The sequence below is a fragment of the Gracilinanus agilis genome, chromosome 3 (genome assembly GCF_016433145.1).
Source record: "Gracilinanus agilis isolate LMUSP501 chromosome 3, AgileGrace, whole genome shotgun sequence".
Taxonomy (NCBI): domain Eukaryota; kingdom Metazoa; phylum Chordata; class Mammalia; order Didelphimorphia; family Didelphidae; genus Gracilinanus; species Gracilinanus agilis.
The window spans coordinates 86,798,914-86,824,504 of record NC_058132.1 but is presented as its reverse complement, the minus strand read 5'-3'; the positions used below and the strand labels follow the sequence as shown (position 1 = coordinate 86,824,504).

The following is a 25,591-nucleotide window of genomic DNA, read 5'->3' as shown; positions in this document are numbered from 1 at the left end:
ATGACACTGTGACATCACTGGTTGAAATCAACAGCACTGCAATGTGAGGAACACGAGTTGCTTCTCCACAGAAGAGCCATGTGGTCAGAAGTGCTTCTTGTGGAAATTATCATTGTGTACAAGCCCATCCACAAGTGTTTCCATGAGTGTCCAGTTTTCCCACAGATTTGAAGGCTAATTCAATAAAGCACGTAATGCAGTCTTGGATTGTGAGAGAAAATTTTCTTGCTACTCTTATTATTATACAATCTAATGAAATGTCTTTGGTTAGAACTTATTATGTTCCATGGCTTTAACCATAAGTGGGGAACGCATTGGTGGCAGTTTGTGATGTATTGAGGATACAGGCTCACTAAGTACTTTGACCCAAGGTTACCAATTCTTTGGGACATCTTAGAACTGGTGGATAGATCTAGGTGATATAACACTATTAAGATGTATTTAGTGCAATGAGGCAAAGAAATATCCTCTGTATAGATTAGAAATTTGTCACCCAATGACATCTGGTTCCTCATTACAGCTGGACAAAGCTACTGGTCAACTAGAACAGACACAGTAGCCCTCTGGGAGATCTTATGCTACAAACAGAGGACCTCAAAGTTTTCCCCACGTTTCTTCTATTCCTCTTTGAACTGAATATTCCTCAGACATGAATTAATAATGACTTAATACTCAGCTAATTATATGAAATAAGACCTAGGAGTATTTTTTAATTTTCCTTTGTATTCCTGTGCTTCTAGAACAGTGTCATGCAACTAAAAGATATTTAAGAAATTACTAATATATTTGATTTGAACATGCAAGAAACCATATTGCTATGGTGAAAGGAATTACAGGACAAATTATGTTCTGGTTAGCAAATTACCAGTACAAAGTATGCTTACAAAATCCAGCTTTTTTTCTCCCTTAGGTTGCAGCTTAATTGGAGAATTCTTGACTCTAAATATCCCTCCCCAGGCCTTTTCTGGTTCCACATTCCTCATGCCATCAAGTATTTTTTCCTCTTTGTATTGCTATTTCTCTTCTACTCAGAACTTTTCCTTAAGATTTCCTTGTCTCTTGACTAGAATGATTTCAGAAAAACCTGGAAAGATTTACATGAATTGAAGCAAAGTGAAGTGAGTAGAACCAGATGAACATTGTATACATTAATGCAATATTTTTGATCAACAACTGTGAATGGCCTAGATATTCTCAGCAATACAATGATCCAAGATAATCCTTAAGACTCATATTAAAAAATACCATCTACCTCCAGAGAAAGAACTTACAGAGGCTGAATGCAGATCAAAATATACTATGTTTTCTTTTCTTTCTTTCTTAAGTTTTTGATGTTCTCTTCCACACAATGACTAATATAGAAAAAAGTTTTACATGATTGCACATGTAAAACCTATATCATATTGCTTACGTCAGGAATGAGGGAGAGAGGAAGGGAATTTGGAATTCAAAAGATTTTTAAAAGAATGCTAAAATTATTTTTACATGTAATTGGGGGAAATATTATTTTTATAGGATTTCCTCATCATAGAAGAAGTAGCATGATAGCATATGAAGCCAGAATCAGTGCTCTTTACTCTGATCTACATTGTCAATCTACATCATCATCAAAAAAAATGTTACCCTGTGCCTTCCACTCTTTCTCTCATTTATCTTTTATTATTTATTCTTTAAGTTGAAATAACATGGAAATACCTACTGTTCCCCTGAGAAGAAGCAAAGAACTTCAAGGGAGATAGAAACTAAAACCACTGACCCCTATATCACCTTCTACTTCAAAGGGATACCTATTAAGCTTTCTTTCCATTTCCTGCCTGTTTCTCTATTTTTGATGAATATTTATGTAGATATAATTATATACAAATCACTTTTTCATAAGATGCCAAAAATGAGACAAAGAAAATCAATCACAGGATCTCTATGGGTTTGAAGTTTTAGCACATGGCGAAACATGGTTATTGCTCAATACTGGTTGAATAGGTGACTGAGAATGAAGAGGGGTCAGAACAAGCGAGAAGTCATTTTGAGAGTAATGATGAAAGTCTGAGTGGAAGTGATGTGGAAGAACCATAGTGAGATGTAATAGAAGGTGAGGTACTGTATATTAGACTGTCTCTGAATTATTCCAAGATGTCCCTGACCTCTAAGTAACATGAACTCCAGACCAGCCCTTCACTTTTGATACTTCAGTAATTTCAAGATGCCATGCTTGATCTCTTGAGTGCGAACTCCATAGACAATGGGATTGAGGGCTGGTGGGATGAGGTGGTGCAGGACATTGAGAAGGATGGGCACTTCAGCAGGTACCTTTTTGCCAGCCTTATTGGTAAAGATGAAGACCAGTAAAAGTGTATAAAAGAAGAGGATGAGGATCAGGTGAGAGCCGCAGGTGCTTAGAGCCTTTGTGGCTGCTCCTCCAGATTGTAGCCTCAGCACAGCCCTCAAGATAAAGCAGTAGGAAAGCAAAATGAGCACCAAGTCAGAACCCAGGAGGCACCAGACACTCACAAACTGGTAGAGTTTGTTGAGACGGATATCCCCACAGGAGAGCCGAGCCACAGAGATGTTGGCACATATACAGTTTTCTATGACATTTCCTGCACAGTAGTCCAGTCGGGCAGCCAAGATTGGAGTGGGCAATGTGGCCAGTAAGTTGCGGAAGATAATGAATATGGCAGCCTTGACTACAAACTGCTCGGTGATGATGGATGGGTAGTGCAGGGGATGACAGATAGCAACATAGCGATCATAAGCCATAATCAGAAAGGTGGATGACTCCATGGGCAAGAAGGTATTCATGACAAACATCTGTAGGAAGCAGCCTGTAAAGCTAATGGGCTTCATGTTGAACCAGAAGATGAGCAGGACCTGCCAGAATCATCATTCTCAAATATTGTTCTTATATTTTAACATCAACAGTAGGTTAGGAAGCCATAGCAGCTTCCAAATTTCCATTAGATTAATCCAATTTTGCACTAAAATACATTCAAATTTTATCTCACTTTTCTCCCTGATGTATCTCCTTAACCCCAACTCTCCCCTCTCTATCTTTTATGTGGCTTGCCAATGCCTATCCTTCTGACATTAATTATGGTCCTTCCAATATTCCCTTCCCAATTTCCTATTCCTATCTATATCCATCATCCTTTTCAATATTCAAATCCCAACTTGCCCACACTGGGAGATGTTCCCAATCTGAACATTTCCATTGTCCTGAACTTTTCTAGGCTTTATGACCTTAGTTTGAGCTACATTCATGGTATCATAATTTTGGAGGCTGCGAGAAATATTCAATATTATCTAGTCCAACTCTAACAACTAACAACTCTAACTCTAAACCTGACCAGTTAGGGGACTTATTCAAGGACACAATGGTATTGTGAGAAGAGTTAGGATAACATGAGAGGCAGTATGGTATAGTGGATAGAGAGCTGATCTCAAAGTCAGACCAGCCATGGGTCCAAGTCTCATCTCTAATGTGTATTGGTTATTTGTCTTTAGTCAAGTTACATCCTTTAAGTACAGTTCTAGGAGACTATACGTTGCACAGAAAATGCTTTAAGGATTTGATCTCATTTACTCTTTCTACTACCCTAATATTCATCTACTTGGTGATAATTACTTCTATTTTTCTCCTAGAAAAGAGTGATCTGGGGATGAGGATCACCTGGTTGGGAGGGAGGGCAGGAGAATACAATACAGGTCTTTAAACATTAGAATGGCTGAATAGGAAAAGAAGCTTTTTCCTTGGCATAAATAGGAACAATATCAATTCAAAAGAGGCAAATTAAGACTTGAAGTAAGTGAAAAGTTCCTGTCAAGCAGGAACCAAAGTGTAATGACCTGCTTTGGAATGTTGTAGGTTCTACATTAGTGGAGGTGTTCAAACAAATGAGAGTATGGTCATTTAGCAAGTATTTTATTAAGGAGATTCTTTTTCACATGTAATTTAAAAATGCTTTAGAACATTTTTGAAATTAAAAAAAATTAAATTAAAAATAATATTGAAATATTTTAAATATTTCAAATGCAATGGACTACCTAACCATCGAGGTCCCTTACAACTCTCAAATTCTCTGATTCTGTGATTCTCAAATTATTTTTGTTGTTCCCCAGAGCAATAACTTTATTTTTGATGCTATTCTTTATTCAGCTCTAAGCTCCATAAGTAATGGTAAGATTTCTGGGTTGTGTGATCAATCAAATGGAGGATTAGACTTTTCCTCTGATTCTCACAACCTCTCAGACCTCCCCAAACAGAAATTATGGACCAAAGTTAAAGCAACTTCAGGTGTCTCTATGGTTTAAGACAGAGTTGTCAGATGTATAGTTACTCATAACACTTTTAGTGCAACTGAAACTACATTAAAATTTAACTAGAAAATATTTCACAAAATCATTAAAAGTAGCATAAAATATAGGTAATGACAACATAAGACAACATGTGGCTTTCTAAGACAGCATATACCTGCAGGGATGCTTATGTATGGTTTGGGACCCTCATTTCTAAATGATTTTGACATCATTGGTCTAAGACAACCAGAACTCAAAAGACATTTTTAAAAATCCATGAGCTAATAATTAGATCTGATTTTTTCTCCCTTTCCTTTTGTCATTTGAAAATACTACTAATATGAGATAACTCTCTGTGAGGTCAAGGTGAAGGAATCATAGGGACAGCAATAACTAAATGAATTTGGGGAAAGTGATTAATGAGTGGCCTTAGGGATTTTGGAAATATTTCAGGACCTGAGATTTATGATGACAAAAGTCAGTAAGGCCAGTTATGTCCACATGCTGTGAAGCAGTTGATAGATCAAGGACCTTACCTTAGGGATGACAGTTAGACAGAGTATGACATCCAAGAGGGAGAGGATAGCCAAAAGGTAATACATGGGCTCATGCAAAGAAGCTTCCTGATGGATGGCCAGCAATAGCACCACATTGGCCCCCAGGGCCAGCACTAATAGAGGGGTCAGGGGCACTGACAGCCAGTGTTGTGTGTCCTGCATGCCTGGAAAGCAGATCATCAGAAACTCAGTCACCTGGGTTGAAGAGCTGTTGAGTGACAAAGCCATGGATGGGGAGTGGGTTGGAGCCTGGCTGAAAGAGAAAGGAAATTAATTCAGTCTTTGGCTTTCTAGGCAACTAAGGGATGCAATATATAGAGTGCTGGTCCTGGAGGCAGGAACATCTGAATTCAAATTCAAACCCAGACATTTAATAGTTGTATGGCCATAAGTGAATAACTTAATCTTTGTTTGCCTCAATTGCCTCAAATGGAAAATAGGGGTAACAATAGTATTCATGACACAGGGTTGTTGTGAGAATCAAATGAGTTAATATCTGTGAAGTGGCTGTCATGTCAGGTTTTATATGAACATATAATGGGTGTTATACAAACATATAGTAGGTGTCATATAAATGCTTATTCCCCTTCCCTTCCCTTGCTATAGGGGAATGTGAACAAGCATACAAATCTTGATTCCTCTTTCCTTTCTTCTGTTCAACTTAAGGAACACATAGAACAATTAGAATTGACAAAAAATGTGCTTTCTCAGAGGATATCGAGTTCTTTATCACTAGTGTTATTCAGTCAGGATCTGGATAACTATTTATCAGAGATATATTTATATAATCAGAGGGATTGCCTATTTAGTTATAGATTGGATGAGAAGCTGTCAAAGAGCCCTTCCAACTCAAAGATTCTGTGATTCTCCAGAGATTCCTATACCCAGCTCCTTGCTCCTCTTCTTTTAATACCTCTTTAATATAAGTAAGAATGTATAGAGGACAGGACAGAAAAGGCCAGAAGAGTCAAAAATTGGGGTACCCAAAGTTAGAAGTCAGACCATATGGATGGTGACCAGCAAAGGATACTGAGAAAGAATAGACAGACAAATGGTAAGAGAACCAAGACAGAGTAGTATTATGAAATCAGAGAGCAAGGAAGATCCAAGAGAGGGTGGTCAATCTCGCCAAATGCTGAAGAAATGTCAAGAAGGATAAGAACTGAGAAATAGTCTTTGGATTTGGTAATTACTACATCTGATCATTGACAACTGTAGAAAAAGCAGTTTCTGATTTTTTGAGTGGTGAGTTCAAAAGTTAGATTAACAAAGGATTGAGGAGAGGAGAAAAAGTAGAAGGATCATAGATAGCTTAATAGAAACAGGACATGCTGAGGCAGCTAGATCATTCAATGAATAGAGTCAGACCTGGAAATGGGAGATCCTGGGTTCAAATATGACCTCAGATGCTTCTTGTTGTGTGACCTTGTGCACTTAGAGGCCGTAAGGATGCCCTTCTATAATCACAGGTGAGTGGTCACCAGTAGAGAAATGCGTGAGGCATTGAAGCAGATGCCTCTGGAAGGATGGATGTAAGACTTCTGCTCTGAGAGCTAGCTAAAATTGGAATCACATCACTGTGGGTACAGTTATTATAATAAAGCACATTTCTTAAAAATAAACAACCCATTGCCTAGTCCTGAATATTTTTCTACCTTGAAACTAGTAACTTAGTTTCCATTCTAAATAAAGATTATGGGGAAAAAACACAACATGTATAGAGCATTATGAGGCTTTCCCAATAACAGATCCACCCCCACTCATTCCCTATCTCTAGGATCTGAAACATAGTTCGGTTCTCCCATAATCCCCCATTTGAAGACTAGTATTAAACAGATAATTAATTCCATATAAAGGAGCAAAAGAGTCATCTGGCTAAGTAGTATAGAGTGAAGTCAGCTCCAGAAACTTTGTAGAGTCAGTGTAGATATTCCCAATCTTCCTATTCTCCCATAAGAATGCCCTCTCTCTCAGGTGTTGGGCGCCTTCCTAGTCCTTGCTCCTCACCATCCAAACTAACTCTCAAATTCTTCATGCTTATTTAGGAATCAGGACTGATGATGTACCAAGCATGCCTTAATCAAATGAAATAGACTTTTAAACTTGTAATGATTAAAATTCTTGAGGCAATATTTCATAATTTTAAAATTCTTTATTAGTTGACTGGTCAAGACAAACTAATCTGATCAGTTGGCTCTCTCTTCAATCTAGCAAAGCAAAAAAATAAAAATTAAAAATACAAGTGCTTCTCTTTTCTGGTGCATGTTTATATACCACTTGTGAGCTAACCATTGAATCCCTCCCCTGGACATCCCAAGACTTCACTGATTGGTAAACAGCCACTGAAGAAGTGGACTTGAACACCTCAGCTGCTCTCTCATTACTTCATCACAAGAGGGGAGTGTAGTAGCAACCCAGAGGACAGAAAGACATTCAGCCACATGGAGTCCAACATAATTTCTAGAGCTTGCTGATTTTCCTCAACCTGAGTTCACCATGGTTGCCCTTAATCATTTTAACCAAGACAAAAGATCCTGACTCATAGTTGAGTGGGGAGGGACTAGAGGTCTGGAGTTTTGCCCTTAGTTTCAGCCTGACCTAGGGTGAGAGAGTGTTAAAGGGAAAATTATTTCACGTGATATCATATCATAATGCAATATTAATTTCCCATTTAAGGAATGAGCTAGAACAATGCCTATTTAAGTATCTGTGAACTTGAATAGGAAAAAAATTACATATTCGTTTTCATTCACCTCTGACTGAAATTTAGCATTTCTTTCATTCATTTAAAAATATTATCCTGAAAAGGGATCCGCAGGTTTCATCAGACTACCCAAGGCATCCATGATACAAGAAATGATTAAGAATGTCTGAACTAGAAGTTTCTTCAAGGATGGAATTTTGGGCAACAGTTTTTAATTGGAAGAGGCAGGAAATAATAAATTACTCTATTCCCATTCCAATTTTTCTACCACTTCTTGGAATCACAGCTTAGAGAAAGTATGAAAACAACCCTTTCTAAGAGAGAGAGAAAGGAGAAAATTACATATGCCAAGGGTAAAGCAGTTGCTGAGGTTCAGAGTTAGGACAAGAAGAGCCAGAAGAGGATGAGAGCAAAAAGAAGAATGTCTAAAGCCATGGCTAGAAGATAGACTGAGAATGCCTAGTAGTAAATTATTACACAATTGGTTGAAGCCTTCTCCACCTGGAACACTCACTGCCTTCATTCTGCCTAAGGATTCCACTACATCCCACTCCCTCTCTGGGCCTGAGATTGTCTCTAAGACAAACTCAGGAAAGGGACAGTCAGAGAAGTTTAGTTGGTAAGGATTTTCTCTCATCTCATAGATGGATGTATGCCAATTGTTCTCTCCAAAAGAGAGTAATCTCCAGCATCTGAAGTCTAGGTTGTCTACGTTGAAAGTGAGAAGTAGAAGGGTGGTTTGTTGTCTTCACTTCCAACACCATGGGACCTTTTCAGTCTTTCTTTAAAGGGAAACAGCACAGTAAATAGTTCAGGACTTAGAATTTAAAAAATAAAACCTGATTTGGGATCTTTTCCTTAGACACTAGCTGTGTGACTCTGAGCAAGTCATTTAATTTCTCTCAGCATCAAGTTCTACAAATGAGAGGAACCAGTCTGATTATCTCTTTAGTCTCCTTCAGCTTGAATTCTTGAATTCTTCCAGACCCTCAAGAAGAGCATGGTAGCCTCTCCCCTTTTCTGCTTTCAAGCAAAGAGTAGGACACCACCTAGAGATCTGCCCACATAACCCTAGAAGCAAAAGACTAGAGGTTTGATCCACAATAACCCCTGAGGGAGACCTAGGTACAACAAAGATCAATGGTGGAGATGTGGGGTGCACAGATTAATGTGCAGAAGTGAAAATAATCATGACTACAGGCTGATTATGTGGATCCAAGATTGATTCACTTTGGGGACTAGATAAAAGCTAGCTAGGGAAAGATTGGGAATTGCTGCATTCCTTACCTCCTCCTGCCCAGATTCCAGTGCCTCAACATTGCCTGATGCAGCATGGCCATTACTGGGATGGTACTCCAAGCATCCCTTATAGAGAAGGACATGCAAAGTGGGTTACAGTTTTTGTAGATGCCTCAGCTCATTATTAAAATGATGGTAACCTTTGTACACACCACAGGCTTTCTTACCAACTGGTCCCATTTGAAAGTATAACAAGGTAGCTATTACTTGGATGGTGCTTACTTCAAACTCTGAAGCCCAAAACTCTCTCTTTAAAAACACACACATATACCATTTTTTGTCATTTGTCTTTGCCTTCCTGATACTCACTGATATCTCCATTTTGATCTCTTCCCCAATTAAAAGAAGAAGGTGTTTTCTCTATCTAAAGCTCTCTAGTCCAAGTACTACACCTGAAGCTCACAAAGGGATGTTACTGTGGACTAGTTAACACTGCAACTAATTTTAGAAAGAAACAATAATCATGAAAATAACAATACAAAAAATAATAACATTATCAGCCTCTTTGATATGTGGGGAGAACATAAATAAATTTGTGAGGAAGGGATCATTCTTTCTAACAAGTAGGTGAATTGAAAGTGGTATGGCCCAGGACTCATCCTCCATTTCACACAGTCCTCACCAAGGAAATTTCACACACACATACCACTCACAGAAATGTTGTCTTGGCCAGCTCTAGTGGCTGTCTGGCTTTGCGTCCGTTCCATAGGCTTTGGCTGGCAGATAGAGTTGTACAAAAGCCTTTATGAGTCTAAACTCACCCTCTTGAGGATCTTAGTTGACATAGTCATTTGGGGCATCCCATTTCCCAAGGGCTTCCAATTCCCTGATACACACACACAAGTTGTGTCCTGTGATGAAAGACCTAAGATTCTGAACCTGAACCTATTGCAAAAAACCAAGAATTAAGAGACTTTGAGTTTCTTCTGGAGGATATAATAGTTACTGAACCTCAGGTAGAGTTTTCTGATGGAGACAGGGTTATAGTAGGTGTGTTTGGGTGGTTCTTCTAGAGCAGAAAAAATATTAATAGAAATAAACAAAAATAGACTGTTCTTGTAGCAACTGATGCATTTATTGAACATATCAAATCAATTCAATATGCATTTATTATATACCTAATATGTCAGGCACTGTTCCAAAAGCAAGCTCATCAATCATTTATGTGTTTCCAAGACCAGGCTTTTATTGAATAATTCTGTTATACATAAAACAAACATTTCTATATGGAATTTTATTTTCCCTTTGATTTCGATTATAATTTTAATAATGCATTGCCTTTGAAAAATCACCCCTCTCAAAAAAAATTAGTCCTACCTAGTAGACAATGTTTATATATTAGCCTTCACATTCCTCACAAACACACACATTTTGGGCTCATCCCATATTTATTGCTCATTTTGATGAATGTTCTCAATTTCATAAGCTTTAGATATGCTAAGCCCAGTGGAAATTCCAGAATTGATATGAGGCAAACTTCAACAAACCTTCGAATTACTTAGTTATGATAGCAGGACATTAGGCAGTTAAAAGAATACCAGAAAATCACTTAATGAACATTAGCTGTCTACTCTGTCTCAGGCAGGTAGTAGGACTACACAGACAGAAGTGAGAATAATCCCAGCCCTCAATGAGCTTACATTCTAATAGAGTAGACGGCATGCACATACACTAGTATGTACAAAATATATTCAAAAGGAAAATGGCACTTTGGTGAGATGGAAGGCACTAATAATTGGGGAAATTATGAACAACTTCATGAAGAAAGTAACAACTTAGCTAATTTGTGAAGGAAAATAGGCTTTCTGCTAAACCAAAATGAACAGAGAGCTCATTCTAGGAACACAAAGACACTAATTATGTGTGATAAATAATAAGTAGACTAGTAGTTATGGTTCTCAGTATATAGCTGATGCTTAATATCTTTATTAGTTGGGAATTAAATTTGAATCCCCCATAAGCTCACCATTTCTTAAACAATATATTTTTACCTTGTCGTTTTCTCATTTTCTTCCTCTAATTTCTGTCTGCCTCTGTCTCTGTCCCTCCCTCCATTTCAAGGATTATTATACACTTGAAAAACATCCTAAAAAAGTCCAATTTCATTTACAATCCTCTACTGTTCTGTTAGTTATATGGAAATACTTGCTTTATTTTATGTTCTTTTAAGTTCAGCATTGGGTGTTTTTTTTTAATTAAGAATTTCATTTAAGATTCTTTGCAAGATTCCAGGGCTGAATGCAATCAATATACTACCTTCAAACAGAAGCATCTAAAGGACCTCACTTTCTAAGGGAATTTTACTTCCACTTAGATTCTATATCAAACATCCTTCAGTATAGTAGCAAGCATGTTTATTGTTAGGGACTGAGGTCTCAGGGTCTGAAAAGGCAAAGGTCTGTTGACCCCTAATGTTAGGTAAGGTCCAGGGTCTGACTAAGGCCTGAGATCCCTCAGCTTCCACATCTCCCATCAACAAAATAGCTGATTCCCTCATGTGGCTTTTCACGGGCTGTTTTTTGATATGGTTGTTGTGGGCGTGGTGATGGGGCTTTTTGGAGAGGAGGTGGCATGGTAAGGTTGAGTTGAGACTCTTTACCTGTGCTTTAAATAAAATCCTTATAAATATTATACTTTGGAGGCATTGAATATTAAATTTAAAACTTACAATTTCCACCTTTCTTTACAAGTTGCTGATATGAGGCAATAATCCTTTCCCAGGCTTCTTTTCCCAGGCTCCCTTCCCCAGACCTTTTTTCCCCAGACAGAAAAATATGTTTTGTCAGTACCTGCTTCTCCCCTTTCTCAGTTCCTCTTATGCCCCCAGTTCCTTGCTCAAGGCTTTCTCTCTGAAGGCTATCTTTGTTATGAGAAAGTTGATTGAATTTCCATGAGAAAATTTCCTTGTGGTTTTTGTCTTTATAAACTTGTGTATTCATTCAATAAACTGTCAGTCATTGTCATCAGCAATTGAGCCCTTCCAACCGCAAACTTTGTCTTTTCTCTCTTCTTTTCCCTCATCCTTACTCTAGGAACTCTGGGTTCCCATTCTGCCCCCTAAGAGTGGCTCTATCAGTTTGTGTCTCCCTATATTTGTAAATGAAACAATTACATATAAAACTGGAAAGATGTAGAAATATCATTGGTAAAAGCTTTCATGAACTATTCTCATATCAAATTTGCTCAAAATGCATGAATATTATTCTCTTTGACATAGAGGTTCTAATTTTGTTCTATGAAATTATTGGGAATTTTCATTTGGAATCTTTTTCAGGAAGTGGAAGATAGATTATTCTTATTTTCATTTGGTTCTTTGGTTCTAAGAATTTGGAGCAATATTTATTTATAATTACCTGAAATATAGTATCTAAATGATTTTTAAAAATCAGAGTTTTCAGATAGTTCAAGAGTTCCTAGATTATCTTTTGCTGACCTGGCTTATAGGCCCCTTTTAAAATTTTTTTCTTAAGTTTGTTATTTAATTTTTGGTTTTATTTTGATAGTTCTTATTCTTTTGAGTAATTCTTATCAGTCTAGCCCAAAGTAATTTTCAGAGTATATAGTTCTTGAGTAGCATTTTCCATCATCATATATAGTTTATGACCATATGATGTATATAGTAGCAAAGTAGGCCTCATGTCATTTAATAAATGATATTCTAATGATTGCCCTTTTTTGTGATGGAGTATGAAATTTCCCCATCATGTCTTTGGCATGTGTCTGATTTCAGAGGAAGAGATCACAAAAGAGACACTGCACAGAGCCAGGAAGCACAAGTTCAAGGAGACCAATAATCTCTGTGGGATTGATAAGAATCTGCACTAAGACAGAGGGCTTGTTTTGGAGGTTCAAGGAGGCAGCTATTTGACGATTTCAGATGCAGGACTTAGGGTTTGTTCTAACTACTGGTGCCCACTCCATTTCGCCTAAGCTCATTGAAGCTATTCAGAAAGTGACTGCCTCCTCCACTAAGAAACAGTTGAGGGCAGTTTTAGGAGCAACAGGGTTTTGTAGGCAGTGGATCCCTTGCTAAGGGGAAATCACTAAACCCCTTATGGCTCTGACAAAAAATGAACCTGAACCACTTAAATTAGATGCAGAACACCTGTCAGCCCTTTCAGACTAAAACAGACTATCCTGTCTGCCTCCGCTCTAGGCATTCCAGATTACAAAAAGTCATATACCTTAAATGTATACAAAAGAGATGGGTAGCTTCAGGTGTTTTAACTCAAACTTTAGGACCTTTTCTGTATCCAGTTGCTTATTATTCAGCCCAGCTGGACCCAGTAACTTCAGGAGCCCCACCATGTGAGGAATAGCTGCCACAGCTTTGTTAGTAACTAAATCTGCTGATTTAATATTAGGGTGCCTATTAAACCTAATGTGCCCACATGAAGTTAAGGCATTGATGTTAAGGCATAGAACACAGGCATTTTCAGATCAAAGACTCACTAGATATGAAGTAGCCTTCTTAGGTAGTGAAAATATTACCTTTGTGTTATTGTAATTTTGGAAATTTTTATGTTATTGTAATTTTGGAAAATTGGGTACTTTATTTGAATTGCATTATAAATTTCTGCTATTTTATGAAAAAGATTTACACTCACAGGAGTTCATGGAAAAGCTTAGAAAGAAATGTATCTCATTTTTGGGTGAAAAACCTTTCACTAATTCTAAGCTATATGTATTTTGATTTTTAAAACATTCTTTTATTATTTTTTCCCTTCTATGTGCAATACAGTATTTAAGTGTTTTTTTGCTCTCATTTTTTGCTTGAAAACATTGTATTTTTCCATAAATTTTTAATTTTCTTATTTCTTTTCTTTTTGTTTTTTTAATAGAATAATTGACTCTTTTTCCTTTTTTCTCATTTTGTACTTAAAGTACATATAATCAATATTAATCTTTTTGATTTTACAATAATATATATACAATAACATAAGTTTAATATATATATATATAACTACTATAATATTAATGCATACCCCAAAGCCTTAGTCTATGGTAACCTGCCAATTATTGGCAAATATTAGGCACTGTAATTAACAATTCTGTCAGATGCCAGGAGAAGGGAACAAAAGATCTACAAGGTCAAGAAGACCACCCAGTCCCAAATGGGATTGGTGAGAAACTGCACAGTGCCTAGCAGCACAAGGTCAAAACAGACCAATATCAATCCAGGTAGGATTGTTGAACTTCTATGCCAAAACTGAAGGACTTGAACTTAGCGATTGGGGTTCAGGGTTGCAGCTTTTCTTACATATGTTAGAGGCCAGACTTCCCTGAGTTTAATCCTAGTCAAGTGCAAAAGGTTGGCCATCATCCTGGCTCACCCTATTTCTGAGAAGTGCAGGCAAATCAAATCGGGCAAAGACACTTCCCTTGCACACAAATTTGGTCCTTTTATTTTTCTTATAAGTGTTGTCTGTAGTCCTGGCTATTGAATTGGGTAATTGCACAATTACTTAAATCACTTTAATTGGACCTTGATTCAAGGACCTGTTATAAGTTTATTTTTTCCTACATTTTTGCACATAAAACTTTGATATTTTACATTTAATTCACAAGTTTTTTCTCTTTTATTCAGATTTTTAAATTTTTTTTAAATTTCTTTTGCCAATTATTCACACAACCCCATAACTCAGCCATGTATCCTTAGCTGATCTGGGCATTGGCCTTAACCCTCCTCAGGGTGGGTATGTATATTTTATAATCAGAATGTCTTTATTATAATCTATAATGTAAAATTCTTTCGAGAGTAATTTCAGAAGGGAATGTGTTATTCTCCTCAGAAGGGAATGTATTTTTTATAATCTATAATGTAAAGTTTAAATTCTTTTGAGAGTAATTTCAGGATAAGAAATTTGCCATCTTCCCAGAATCCAGACAACAAACCTGTTTGGAGAAGGCACTATGAACATACACTGAATCAAGAAGATCCAAAATGAACTTTGGGGTACAGTTGATTGAAATATGGGGAGTTGAATGCATTTGTTTTGAATGTACACTCTTATGCTGAAGGGGACTGCCCCCTAATTGGCTTTTGTCAATGTGCCTCGCAATCATTGGTTTTTGTCCTCTTTTCTTTTTATCCCCAAATTTCTGTAATTATAAGCTAGTTATGTGTTATGTTTTACAAGATCCATCAGGAAGACCAGTCTGTCCTCTGCATCTCAAGGTGGAATGTGATATTGGAAATTGGGGAGTCCTTGAACTAATTTTGAGGTCCCTGAGCTAAACTTCCTGTGGATATTTAGGGCTCTTTCAAACTACATTTCCCATGATTCCTCTTGTGTAATCACATAGACAGGAAGTGTAATAACATAGAGAGAAGAATAAAAGGGAGGTGCCTGGAAGAAAACTCTCTCTTTTCCAGCTGAAGCAGCATAGTGGTGGAGGTATGGTGGGACTTTCAAACTAACTCTTAAAAGGGAACGTGGCTTTATTTTTCTAATGGCTGTTAATAAATCTTTTAAAACCATAATATTTTTAAATCTATCCTTTTACATCCATTTCATTTCTTACACCTTGAAACACTGTACAGTCCTTAATCCTACTATCTTGCTTCCAGATTTACCAGTCTCAAGAGAACCATTGCACAATTATAAATCTTTAGTGTCCATGGATGAAAAGCTTCAAGATAATCTCTTAAACACTCTTCTAGACAACACAGCCTTATTTTTATTTAATGATGGCTCTTCTTTTATGAGGGATGGCATACACTATACTGCTGCTGTTGTAGTCACAGAATTCTCCACTGTGTGGTCAGCTTCACTGTCCTCAAATATAAGTGCTCAAGGTACAGAACTGAAAGCTCTAAAACATACCTGTATAATTGCCAAGGGCAAGGAAGACTCTAGATATTCCTTTGGAATATGTCATGCAGTGGGTATGCTATGGTTCCAAAGAGGATTTTAAACCTCTGCTGGAAAATGTATCAAAAATGAAGAGATCATTAATGAAGTGCTTTCTGCTCTCCAGTTACCTGAAGCTCTAGCTCTAGTTCATTGCTCTGCCCATACAGGTGGGCAGACCTGTTTTTAGAGGGAAACACCAAGCAGATACAGCAGCAAAGCTTGCTATCTTAGGAGGACCTGAATTAATTTTAACTTCAACAACTATTAACAATTCAAATTTATTTCTCTTGTATAATGAACGGGAAGTGGAAAAATGGAAACAAAAGTTTAAATCAAAACAGATCAATGGGGTATGGGTGTCATCTGAAGGAAAACCCTACTGCCTAGATGTTTTTTATCAACAAATATGCTTATCCATTCATAAGAACGGTCACTTTGGCACTCAGGGTATTGTAGACTGTCAAAAAAGTATGTATAGTCCTGGTATAATGACCATAGCCTCTAAAGTGTGTGCAGCCTGTTCCACTTGCCAGGCATATAATCAACATGCTTTTTGAGGCAAGGTTTTTGGTTGGCATCCTCTGACTTACACACCTTTTGAGCATTTACAAAATGACTTTATTACCATGCCTAAGGATGGATATTATTATAAAGTTTGCTTGGTCATAGTGGATCAGCTGACCAGATGGCTAGAAGCCTTTCCTAATGCTTTTCCTGTTTTGTCTCAGATTCATTCTTGTTTGGGGATCACTCCCCAATTCCATGTACCCTATCACACCCCAGAGCTCAGGCCAACTTGAGGGAATGAATAGAGGTCTTAAAAATATGATTGGAAAATTGTGCACTGAGACTCATTTGAAATGGCCTAAAGTTCTCCCCTTAGCTTTGTTTTATCCTCATAGCACACTTAGGGGAGATCTACACATCTCACCATTTGAGATGCTTTTTGGACATTCCCCCATACAGGTTAAGCCTTTTTCTCCAACATACACATCATTACTGGGGTGGGGGGCATTTCTATTGCTCTCTTGAAGAAAGCAAGGACTACTCCATTAATATTGTCTGGTAGAGTACCTGCCAAATTCTTAGTTCCAAATTTGTTTTTAAATTTGACTTAAATAAGCTGAATACCTATTTCTAGAACCAAATACTCAGGGCTGAAAAGGAGATCTCAAAAGTCACCTGCTTTTGAAACTGTGCCTAAACGAAAAACTATACTACATCCATTAAAAAGGGATCATTCCATCTCTGTATGAAGAATTACAATGACAAAGAATCTACTGGTTTTCTAGGAAGCACATTGCTTTGTTGGATCACTCAAACTGAAGGAAAGTTTCTATGAATGCAACAATATTTACTACCCCTTAATATATACAAGAAGTCCTTGAAAATATTTCTCAGCAAGCCAAATCCATTCCTTTGTTTTATTACACTATTGGTCACTGTCTGTACACTGACTTACCCAAATAATAGGATTTGTTTGGGGTTTTTTTGGCATTACCTGGATAGAAAGACAGTGACCTGAGAGTTCCCCTTGATGCATGGATTAGACCAACCGAGGCAATAAATGTCACAGACCACAGGAGTGAGAGAGAAATGGGTTATGTCAGGAAAAAATATTATCTCAATAAATTCCCCATATTTATGTGACTATATAGATTTCAAATGGTAACTAGTTCAGAAGTCAAAATTGACCATCAAATTCTTTTATATCTCCAGATCAAATTTGTGCTTACTGATTTGTTTACATCCTTTTTGTCAGTGTTCCACATGTTTCTTGAAGCTCTTGAGACTATCAAGTCATCCCAGTTGGTTTAGAAAGTTTATCCTTACCAGCACTAGTCATTAAAGACTGGAAATATTTGGTGCTAAAGCCTTAGGATTTCTGGCTAACTTCCTGGTAATATTCCAGCATCTTTTTCAAAAATAGCAAAGTCTCTTCTCAGCATCACCCTCTGAAGGCATTAATTTTCTATCAATGTAAAGTAGTTATGTCTGCTTTTCTTGGATATGGCCAAAGATCCATGTCACCTTGGCTTGTTCAGGTCAGGCCACTATAGTAAGCCTCTGTGAGAAATAACTAAAATCTGGAAGCAAATAATCACTGTAGTGAGTTAACATTGAAGCTGGTCATGATCAGGATGGGAAAAGGTGAAAATAGTATTTTGTAAGGTAATAGTTGAGATTGGAAGGTACTTGAATTGAGTGTAGATGACAGAGTGAGAGTATAAGGTTCAGAAGAATTGGACTCTGTACCATGACTTAGTGATGGTTCCTACTGAATTTATCCTATCCTTGGGACAGTTAGATTTTAACAGGGAGAAAATTTAAGAAAGTCTGAGGTCAAGCTGAAGGATTCTATCTTCATAGACCTTAGCCTCTGTATTTGGTCACATCTTCTTGATTTCTGAAGGTTTCTTGACAATTAATTTATAGCTGTTTTTACTTATAAACAGGTTAGAAAGAACTTAATCATTCTGAAGCTGTTGTACTCTTCCATCTTAAGGATTTTTTGGACTTCTGTGTAAAGGAAGGTCAAATCATCAGGTTTGATTCAAGATTGCCCAAGGGGATCTGGTAAACAAGCTAGGGATTGCCTCTTCCTACTCCTCCTCAGGTAATTTCATCTATGTAGTCCTTATCCCTCCCAGATCAGAAGCAAAACTTGACCCAGGCCTCAAACTGACTAGTGTATAGAGGAAGACAAATCATCTCAAAGTAAACAAGAAAAGCTTCAAGACATTATCTCATTACACTCTAACCAAACTCCCTAGAGTTACTGATGGGAAGATGAGTGTAGATAAAATGGGTCATGGTTGGCAAACAAGCCAGCTAAAGGTAGCCCATACACTGCATTGTCCTCTCAGCTCAGTCTTGGTGTTTCTTCACAGTAAGTGGTTCCAGTCTCAAGAAATGTCATGCCTAACCCTGAACTAATGCTTGGAGTCCTTATCCTTTTTCCTGAGGAAAAGCATGACCACTTGGTCACGAATCTGCTTGGTCTTTACACCATAGACTAATGGATTGACTGCAGGTGGCACCAGGAGATATATACTGGCAAAGATAATGTGAATGGATGGGGGCACCCTCTTGCCAATGCGGTGGGTGAGGAAACTAAACAGGGCAGGTATATAAGTGAAGAGGATAGTACAGATATGGGCAGCACAAGTGCCCAGGGCCTTAGAGCGGGATTCCTTAGAGGAGAGTCGGAAGACAGCCTGAAGGATCTTGACATAGGACATAGAAATAAGTCCAATGTCCAGAAGTATGACTGAGAGAGCCACAAAGATGCCATAGCTCCGGTTTATGTAGGTATCAGTGCAGGCAAGCTTCACCACAGCCATGTGTTCACAGTAGGTATGCCGTATAACATTCTGAGTACAATACATCAGTCGTTTAATAAGCAGTGGACAGGGCAAGACCATAATGGCACCTCGAGCCACACTTACCAGCCCTAACCTGATGACCAAAGGAGTGGTCAGGATGGTGGCATAATGCAGTGGATGGCAAATGGCAACATAGCGGTCAAAGGCCATGACAACCAAAAGAGCTGATTCAATAATGGAAAAAGTGTGGATTAAGTACATTTGGGTCAAGCAAACCTCAAATCCAATGAGATGAGCATCCAACCAAAATATGCCAAGCATCCTGGGGGCTATAGCTGAGGAAATAGCTACATCATTAAAGGCTAGCATACAAAGGAAAAAGAACATGGGCTGATGAAGGCTTGGTTCTTCTTTTATCACAAGGACAATGAGACCATTCCCCATTAGAGTCATGACATACAAAAGGCAGACAGGGATGCTGAACCAACAGTGGAAGACTTCAAGACCAGGAATACCAACCAAGAAAAAGGATGAGAAGTTGGGGATAGTGGCATTGCCCACCATGGTCGCACCTGGAAGGATCGTGTTTTATGATTCATAGAGATCCCATGCTGAAAAAAGAAACAAAGAAGTCAAATGGCAATGAATTTATGGAATGGTCTAAAGACTAGTAATTCTCTGATTATTTTTCCCACTGAGCCAAAGTTCCATGCCCTTTAACTACACGTATCCACCCCTCAACCCTACTCTAATTTTATCTTCCATTTTGTTAGGAGTTTTCCTTTTTTCAAAGACATGTCCTTTATATTTCCCCATGAAATGGCTAGGTTATAACTCAAAATCCCTTATTTTGATGGTGGGGAAACAAATACAGAAAAAACAAGTAAGTGTTTCAATAATGTTCAATGACAGTAGCAAAAGGCAGGACTAAGAGCAGCACTACCAACTTCTATGGTAGAATTCTGTCCCCATTCATCATACCATGTCTCAGAAATGTTCTTCCCCAAAGAAGAACATGATATAATAATAAAAATGATAATAATTATAATAAATGAATGTGATTCATTTAATCCTCACCTTGTGAGGTGGATATTGTAGGCATTGATTGTCCTCTTTTATAGGTGAGAAAATTAATACTTAGAAATGTTAGGCAGAATGTTTAAACATGCAGTAAATCCATGACTTCGGGTCCATTATGCTTTCTCCTACACCACACTCACTGCCTCCAAACCTACAAATGCCTCCTGATCTATTCACACTTTGATGCTGAAAGGTTCTGAAGTTTTCTGTGGAAGTTTAGAGTTCTAATGCTAGTCTTACCTCACTTAGTAGCCTTGAGTAAGTCATTTATCCTCTTGGAGTCTGTTTCTCCATCATAAAAATGAGAGATCTCAAAAACACTGACCAGTTAACTATTGTATTTTCCATCTGTCCTCATGTAGTTGCATGTGTGATCACATTAGTTTGTCTCTCTCTAATGAGAAATCCCTAGGATATACTTTCTAAATTATTTTTTTCTCTACTAATGATTTATTCTATCCCTCTCCTTCCATGCAGACTAAAAAGTATGACTTCACTTGTCTACTGAATAAAACAGAATCTCTTTTTCTCCCTCTCTCTGTCTTCCTGTGTTCCTCTCTATCATTCTTTCTCCTTCATATTCTCTTCATCTCTATTTTTGTCAGACTGTTTCTCTCTGTCTTTTTCTCTTTCTTCTATCCTGTTCTATGTATTCTGATGAGGAAATGTGGGTAATTTATTGGAATTCGAGTTCAAAAAGAACTTGGAGTAAATAAAAATTAATAGTATTTTCTCTAGTCCTGGGTGATGTGATTAGGCTAGAGTAAAGAGAATGAGGAAGAGATGAGGAAAGAATTAAAATTGGAATTCTGAGGCAGTTTCAAGTCAAAACCAATCTTAATTCAGTAGTGCTGTGAGCATTAATATTAATTTATCTTTTGTTCAAGATGCAACTAAAACCCCATATCCTCAGTCAAGTCTTCTGGAATTTATCCTATCCTTAACCAACTGTAAAAGGGAAGATACTCCTCCTTCCTCTGAAATCCTATTTACCTTGTCTATCTTAGATCACATCATATTACCTCTTTTTTTTGGGGTGTCTGTTCACCTTTTTCTCCTCCCTATTTAACATAATGTTCCTTTGGCGACATAGCTGTTGCTAGGGAAATATTGTTGAATGAATTAATAAATGGCATCCCTTTCCACATTGTCAAAGGTGTGGCATGGGTGCCCTGGCATGTGCAAGGAGGCTGCTCCATTCCCTCTCTCAACTATGCATGAGGATAATTTTCACATACTCCACCCCTCTGCCGAGCAGTCCAGTGCTAGCACTTCCTCCCTCTTCTTTCTGAGGTAAAGCAGGCAGCACAGGCAGCTTGAAGGTGCAGTTTGAGCATGTGATCTTTTAGAGGATTGCCAAAGCTACCTTAGATCTTTTTTGCTCCAAATTAAACATCCCAAATTACATTAACCATTCCCCACTGGAAGAGTTGTTAGACTCTCACTTTATTGGACTAATTTATTTGTATATTAGCTAGTTTATCAAGGACTCTCCTAATACTTTATTATGATATTTGCTTTATTGTTGTGATGGAACCTAATCCACAATATTTCTGAAGTGTGTCTGTGTTCTCCCCTACCTCTTCTGCTTTTAAAATTGCATTTATATTTGCATGCAAGGACATTTATTTTTTCAAATAAATTATGTAACTATATTATTTAAATTTTCTGAAATCCAAAGGTTTTTAAATTCTGAATGTCTCTATCATTTATTTTCCTATTCCTGTGTTTTTGCTCATGCTAGTCACATAATAGGAAATTGTACTTTTCCTCATATCTCTATCCTCTCACACTTCAAGGACAAGCTAAAATTCCACCTAGTCCATGAAACCCTCCTTGACTGATCCCATCCTCAAAAATGATCTGTTCTTATTCCAAAATTCTTATATAATTATATAATTGTACAATTCACTTGACACTTGTTCACATGTTGCCATAGTACATATCCCCTTTTGTTTGGGCTGCTATGAAAATAATAAATTATATGACTGATGACATATTTAAGTCTTATTTCCCCTACTAGAATTTAACTCCTTGAAGAGAAGAGGATATCTCATTCATATCAGGAGCTATTTGCATAATGAGGCTGATTTGATATGGTGGTTTTCTGAGTCTTTTCCTATTTCACACATATTGACCACAGTCCTTTCCCAAATCTCTCTTCCTATATATCACTTCTTTACAACTCTTCCTTATACTCTTTTTCTGAAAAATCACACACACACAACATAAGAGAAATAATACACTCTCTCCATATAGTCTCTTATAGAGAAATGTTATTTTGTGCAGCTAGGTGCCCCAATGGATAGAATGCTGGACCCAGAGGCAAGAAGAAATGACTTCAAATTTAGTCCCACATGCTTACTAGCTATGTATTCCCAGTCAAGTCACTTTACCTCTGTTTAAGTTTGCTTAGCTGAAAAATTGAAATAATAATATACCTATCTCCAAAGGTTATTGTGAGAATAAAATGAAATAATATCTATAAAGGGCTTTGCGAATCTTAAACTGTTGTATTTGTTGTTTAATTGATTAGTGCTGTCAGATACTTCATGGCCTCATTCAGGTTTTTTTTTTGGAGTGCTTTGCCATTTTTTTCACCAGTTCACTTTATGGATGAGGAAACTGAGGCAAAAAGGGTTAATTGACTTGCCCAGGGTCACACTGCTAGTAAGTGTCTGAGGCTTGATTTGAACTCAAGTCTTTCTAATCCCCAAACCAGCACTCTAACAATGGTACCACTGAAATGCTAGCTATTTATAACAATAACAATAATAATGATGATGATTATAATAATAAAACATCCTGAGTGGAGTCTGTCATTATTGACTGATTTCCCAAGAGTACCTTCCCTCACACTCTCTAGATAAAGCATTGAAACCACATACAGGGTCCACTGTGCTTAAAATAAGCTTCTGAGTCTTTGAACAGAATGGTCATGTGGTGAACCCCAGGGTCCCCCAGTACTCCCCAAATTCCTAGAAACACCACATGTCAGAGATTACATGAGGAATTCCTCTTCCAGGACTCGCAGCTGTAGTACAGAGAGAGGGGGTGAGAACAGTTTTTACAAGCTTTGGCTGAGTTCTGAAATCAGTTAGGAGTTTAGAATCTTGGAAGAAAGTTTCAGTTGGACCTGGGACCTCGTGGAGAGAGAGTCAGGGCCAGCCCAGCTGCTTCTTCTCCTTTCTGAAGATGGAAAATTTAGCCTATCTTTAGAGAATTTATTTGAGACTTGTTAATTTAGATAAACTCTTGAATCTCCATACCCTACCTCATTTTCCTACCTTCCTTCCCTTAACTAAATGTCTGTGAGGAGTGAATAAGGAGAGTGAATCAGAGAGTAGTTTCAAATCTGTGAGGGTTTAGCTATACTTTGGCAGTACTTTATCTAGAGAGGTTAGGTAGTTATCATTATATTCCCCTTTTGATTTCAAGATCACCTTGAGAGCTGAGTTAAGGCAGGACCTTGCTCAAACCCCATCTCTGCCTCCCTTACCCCACCTGAGGTTTCTTTAAACAACTATTAGGGCTTCCTTAATCCACTTTTCCTTGACAATTTAACCAGAGAAGACAACAAACCCCTTTTGTGTTTAAACAGATCTGTTAGTTACTTTGTCAGTTAATTAGTAAGAAAAGGGAAGAAGAGGAATAGAACCAACATACTCAGGCTTGAAGGGAAGCCTGGGTATCCAGCTTGAAGGAAGGTGTAACTTCAAAACAAGTCCCTTCCTGTGAAATTAACTAAAGCCTGTAGTTAATTTCAATTCAGTCTATTTCCCTCAGTTTGTCTTTAGTCTAAATCCTAGTCTATAAGCCCTGCTGCTCTTTGCCTGTTTAGATTAATTCCTCCTCTCCCTGAAGATCTTTGTTACCTTCAGTGTTATACTCCCTGACTTCAGCCTCATATTATATCCTGAATCTCACTATTCCATCCTACCTGCAACTCATATTATTTACCTAGCAAGTCCCTGACAACATCCTTTCCAAAATCCCCTTAACCAATCACCTTTCTCCAAATTCACCTATTACACAGCTGAACAAACATAGGATCCTCCACCTCTAAACTTTGGTTGTATTTACACTAGCCTTAAGAAAAGGGTCTGAGCATGAGGGGATACCTCATGTTTACAACCTCAAACACATTCATTTCCTTCAGATAATTTATCCACTTTTATGATCCTTACATCTCCAACATCACTTATGATCCCAAACATCCCCTATTTTCTCAAGATGGGAAACATGATCAGGATGCCTTAAACGATGTGTACTTGTACTATGCCCCCAAACTCACCTCTGTGATCAGGATGTCATAAACGATGTATTATGTTCAAGGCTGCAGACCCAAAGATATCTATTCTCTTACTTATTCTCCCTTGATTTCCCCACTTGTTTGTTCTCATTGTTCATCTTCCTCCCCATCCTTCCCTTCCAAGCCACTTAGACCCCATTCCTTTAACATATAAAAATCCTGAAATTTCTTTGTTCAGGGAAGGAGTTGGTCCTGCACACTGCCTCCCAACCATCTAACCTAAATAAATCTCTGTCTTTGAAGGGTTTCCACTGGAGTCTGTCATTCTTGAAAGGGCACACTCCCAGGACCAAGGATAAGCTTCAGTATTCACATTCTTCTCAGTAACTGCTAACTTCTTGAGTCCAAACCTCTGAATCAGCTTATACTCTGTCCAGAATCTAATCTCCTGAACTCAGAGCCTTGCTCTAGGCTCACTTGAGAAAAAAAAACTTGAATCAAAAGAAAAAGCTCTAAACTGGAATCTAGAAACTTGAGTTCTATTGCAAGGCATCTCCTAATTTACTATATAAGGCTGGTCAAGACACTTTTCTAAGCCTCAACTTTATCACCTGAAAAAAGGGGATATTGGATGATTTCTAATATTCTTTCCAAGATTTAAAACCCCAGCCATTCTGTTCCATTCCAATCCTTGACTCTGATATACTTACTTATATGCTTACTTTTTTTTTCTCCATGCTGATCACTAGATACACACCCTTACTATTGTGGTTTTTTCTCCTGTTGGTTCCATTGTATTCTCATCTAGGAACACATAAGCCCTGACAAGTTAGATGTCTTCTCCTGAACAGTTACTCACCAAATTAACAGTGGCTGATTCTTGAGTCAACAAAGCAGTCCTCTCTGAGCTAGAGTGGCTGAAAAAGTTTCTTTATGATGAAGCTTATTCCCTCAAGGTTAATGTTTCCAGGGGAGCAGGCAGGTTCTGAATTCTCTGGGGACCATGCCATCATCCTGATCCCTGGACTTCTGTTGGAATGTACCAGTCTTGTACTGAAAAGAAAAGAATGGAGAGAAGTGGCCAGGTATTCTAGGACTAGATATACCAGAGAGGTTTCTCTTTCTTCAATACTAATATATCAGACAGGAATAGTCCTTTCCCCTTCATTCATTTAATCAAGTCTTCTACCTCAAGAAAGGATGGCTCTTCTACTCCTCTGGCT

General features: G+C 37.7%; 2 protein-coding genes across 2 annotated transcripts; both read right to left on the bottom strand.

The window, feature by feature from the left end:
• Positions 1–2,172: 2,172 nt before the first annotated feature.
• LOC123238646 (olfactory receptor 56A4-like) lies at positions 2,173–5,084 on the bottom strand. Its single transcript, XM_044665852.1, has 2 exons — positions 4,830–5,084; positions 2,173–2,868 (listed from the first exon to the last, which is right to left on the bottom strand). Exons 1-2 carry the CDS (start codon positions 5,076–5,078, stop codon positions 2,173–2,175), a joined length of 945 nt encoding a protein of 314 aa, XP_044521787.1. The 5' UTR covers positions 5,079–5,084.
• Positions 5,085–18,643: 13,559 nt separating this feature from the next.
• On the bottom strand, positions 18,644–25,294 carry LOC123241093 (putative olfactory receptor 52P1). The gene is made up of 2 exons (XM_044668798.1): positions 25,228–25,294; positions 18,644–19,647 (listed from the first exon to the last, which is right to left on the bottom strand). Exon 2 carries the CDS (start codon positions 19,598–19,600, stop codon positions 18,644–18,646), a length of 957 nt encoding a protein of 318 aa, XP_044524733.1. The 5' UTR covers positions 19,601–19,647; positions 25,228–25,294.
• Positions 25,295–25,591: the final 297 nt, after the last annotated feature.